At 41.4% G+C, this 3,896-nt stretch overlaps 1 protein-coding gene across 4 annotated transcripts in view; it reads right to left on the minus strand.

Moving 5' to 3' along the window:
• ATP8B4 (ATPase phospholipid transporting 8B4 (putative)) overlaps window positions 1-3,896 on the minus strand; it is a 327,254-nt gene that overhangs the window by 127,647 nt on the left and 195,711 nt on the right. For all 4 annotated transcript variants that reach the window (XM_027840872.1, XM_027840874.1, XM_027840871.1 and 1 more), the window contains one exon: window positions 357-515. In XM_027840872.1, the coding sequence (XP_027696673.1) occupies window positions 357-515 (159 nt within the window). The remainder of the gene's footprint in view (window positions 1-356; window positions 516-3,896) is intronic.

Raw genomic sequence — 3,896 nt, forward strand, 5'->3', positions numbered from 1 at the left:
TGTGTGTGTGTGTGTGTGTGTGTGTGTGTGTGTGTGTGTGTGTGTGTGTTCCATAGCCTAATCTGGCTTAAACATCCTAGAAAGCACATTTCTAAGCATGTACACATTGGGGCCAATGGGGCTAAGCAACCAGTAGAATAATCGAATCTTGTTCATTGAAATCTACAGTATAAAGCCTCTTACATAATAGCATTTTGTATGGGGAAGTAGGGTGAGGGACAGGGGCGGGGGCGGGGGGGGGAGCCTTGCACTCATCTAAACAAACTTAGGCTTGTTAACAAGATGATGACTAGAATGTGCTGATATGTATCTCAGGGAAAGTACAAATATAGAAAACTAGGGAAAGATAGATGTACCTGCAAAAATAACCATTCCAAAGCACCAGCTGGTGTTTCTCAATACACAGCCTCTCAAAATTATCTTCTCATTGCTGAGTGGGTACTTGTTATCTTTCCAAGAGAGCTCTCCTGTGAATTTATCCAATTTGTTGTTAGGAGGTTCACAGGCAACAACCCCTGTAAAATAAAAAGTAAACCTTTTATGACTCACTTCAAATGTTCTTTACCAGTGCAGTCCTGTATTACCACGCTGTCTCTAATATATGATACCTTATAATACCAGGCATTACATACTATACTTGGTAGAAAGAGTGCTGGTTTGGGAGTCAAGAGAACCTGGGGTCAAATGCCAATACAGTCACTTGCTGCCAATCCCTGAACCTTCCTGGGCCTCAGTGTCCTGATTTGTAAAAGAAGACCCCCATACACACACACATACCCCCCAGGGCTCTTCCAAGTAGGATTCTAGCTACACAAAAGAACATAGACTTAATGAGTCTTTTGTAAGGAGCTTTAGCACTACCCAGAGTAGATATCAAATTTAGAGATATGTGTTTCTAAAATGATATATCCCTTGCCTATCAAGACAGAAAAATTGAGTACTGAAAAGAAAAACAAAAATGGTAAATACCCTGTAAGTCTTTTTTTTTCTATCTCTTTGTAGTTTAAATGATGTTTTTACTTTGGGAATATGATCATAGGATCACGGAGAATTGGAAGAGAACTTTGAGGTCAGCTAGTCTGACTCCCCCTCTTCATTTTTACAGATACAGATGAAGTCTAAAGAGGTCAAACGTCTTGCCCAGAGTCATACAGGTAATAAAGGACAGAGCCATAATTTATAACCCAGAACCTAGGTCCTCTGCCTCCAAATACAGCATCTTTTCTTTCTTCTTTTTTTTTTGAGGCAACAGGGGGTTGTTATTTGCCCAGGGTCACACAGCTAGTAAGTGTCTGAGGCTGGATTTGAATTCAGGTCCTCCTGACTCCAGGGCCAGTGCTCTATCCACTGTGCCACCTAACTGCCTCTATATCATCCTTTCTTACCAAATTACACTGCTTCTCCATAATGGCATGGTTTAACTCCTCCATTCAGAACATGGTCCAGATCTATGATATAGTATGGGGAAATGCAGAAACTCCCTCTCCCAAAGCAAATTAGTGCCTTCTCTGCAATCTATAGTCTTATGAAGTTGCTGAGGGCACTTAAAGATTAAGTCACTTGGCCAGGGTCACACAGTCAGAAATGTGTCAGAGGTTGGATTTGAACTCATCTTCCTGACCCCAGGAATGACTTTCTATCCAAAACGCCATGGGACAAAAGAAAAGGACTGTTCTGTGATTTTTCAGGCTTTTATCCTCCAATACCACACTTCCAATTTCACAATCGTTAGCATTTCGGAGATCCGGTGTTGAAACCATCCAAACCAGTTTGAGGCTTCATGTTCACCAGTATTAGCACAGCACAAAATTGCTTCAGGATACCAGACAGAAAGCATAAAATTGGCTCTTCTACACACTGCCATGTTTCTAAGCCAGGTAAACTTGAGTCATATTTGGAACACATGGATAAGAATGTCTGAAGATCTCTTTCAGATATTGGGCTATTTTTTCATATCTTAATTAGATTCATAGCTCTGATGATGAATATTTTTTCTCAAAGATGTCATGCAGTCTCCCTCAAACTGAACAGGGCAGATTTGCCTGTCCTTTAATCTCATGTCCACTTGAACATAAAGGTATCATATCTATTCCATTATTCCATTAAACAATAGCATATGAAAACCAAAGTAAAGTTGATTTTTAGCTAGTTTGAGACAGAGAAAAATCTACTTGTGTGGCCTGTTTTCTAATGTAAGGACCACCAGTTAGATTAACACAAATTTGTGTTGTAAACAATTAGAGTCAGGTGAAAGGGAAAAGAGTCAGGACTGGAGATGAGGAGAAACAGAAAGCAGAGGCAAGTTATGTTGTAATGAGTGAAAGCATATCCTCTTTGGTTGAAGCACTTGAATTTCAAGGTCGAAAGCATTTTTAAAAGGGGTTCCTAGAGAACCTCTTCCCAACACAACCCAGGAACTTTCGGATGTAAGGATTGATGGAATCAGGAGAATAGAAAGAGTAGCTTAAAACCTTAAAGGAGGGTGGAGGTAGGAGTGTGGGGTTGAGAAAGAAAGGTGGATGGTGAATCTTTAGACATGGTTATAGGGAGATAGAGTCTGGATTAGCCAACAGGAAAGCTGGACCTCGAGCCAAGCAGCCTCCTGATCTTAATTTGGTCTCCCAAGTAGATTTCCCTGAAGCGAAGTGGTATTTCCCATTGCAAGCTATTAAATTGGTTTGTTGGGTAAGATGTCTCTTGTGTTAGTTGCCTGTGGGCAAGAACTCAATATTAAGGTTCACTGAGGCCAGTATTCAGAGAGGCGAAGCTCAGCCTTGAGCTTTGTTGGTGACCTTGATCCTACCTAGCCAGGGCCATTACTACTGAGGGGATATTCATGGCTTCACATGTTGGGTAATTCAATTTAATTGAAAATGTTCAAGATGGCTTTTGGGAAAGGATGGTATGGAGTGGGCAGGAGAACAGATGAAAATCTGGTACAAATGAAGTTTTTAGATTAAGGAAAACTTGTGTGCCCCAATAGTTTTAATCACATGTCTGTAGCCTCCTAATGATAACAGAGGAAGACGATTCAGGGCTGACTTAAACTGGACCACAATGCAGATAATTATGCTGGGAAGGCAGAAGCCTTTAACCAAGTTTCAAGATTCCAGGGTTTGCTTCTCCCTTGCCCTCCCAACAAAATCTAATAATTCTCGTTGCTGTCTTCATACAATTCACTTATTTTGCCTTGAAATGGTAAAAATAGGTGTCACTAACAAAACCTATGAATTAGCAGTATAGTTGACAGCTCCTCTTGAAGCCTATCCATTCCTTTGACCCAAGCCCCAATTTCTCAGGCTTCAAGTTTGGTCATAAAAAATGTGCTTTGGGCAAAAACAACATGATACAGAGTCTCTGCCAACAGGAATATAAAAAACAGGCTTATTTGATCATTTTTATTGTCGCAAGCAAACCCTGACATGGAAGAGAATACAGCCGTGAACACGTCCCCTTGCTCCTCCAGGCCCTGGAGGCCAATCCACTTCTGGCCCTTCCCCAAGGGTGTGGTTCTAGACAAGGACAAAAAGGCAGAAAAGGCCAAGGAAGACTGCTTTAATTCAGAGAAGTACTTGGAGGCCAAGTCATCCCTCCTTGGGAGAATCAGTGGAATTCCAGAGGTTTCTATAGGGTCAGGCCAAAATAAAATGCCATTTAATGAGGACAAGTGTAAGGAGAGAGGCACTACTTAAGGTTTAGGGTCAAACTCTAACAGCTTCCTCATCAATGAAATCTGTCACCACAAGATACCAGTTTATTAATCTTGGTTCTATTCCTCCCATTCCAGGCCACAACAAAGAAGGAAGGAAGGAAGGAAGGAAGAAAGGAAGGAAGGAAGGAAGGAAGGAAGGAAGGAAGGAAGGAAGGAAGGAAGGAAGGAAGGAAGGAAGGAAGGA

The sequence above is a fragment of the Vombatus ursinus genome, unplaced genomic scaffold (genome assembly GCF_900497805.2).
Source record: "Vombatus ursinus unplaced genomic scaffold, bare-nosed wombat genome assembly UNPS02014848.1, whole genome shotgun sequence".
Lineage (NCBI taxonomy): Eukaryota > Metazoa > Chordata > Mammalia > Diprotodontia > Vombatidae > Vombatus > Vombatus ursinus.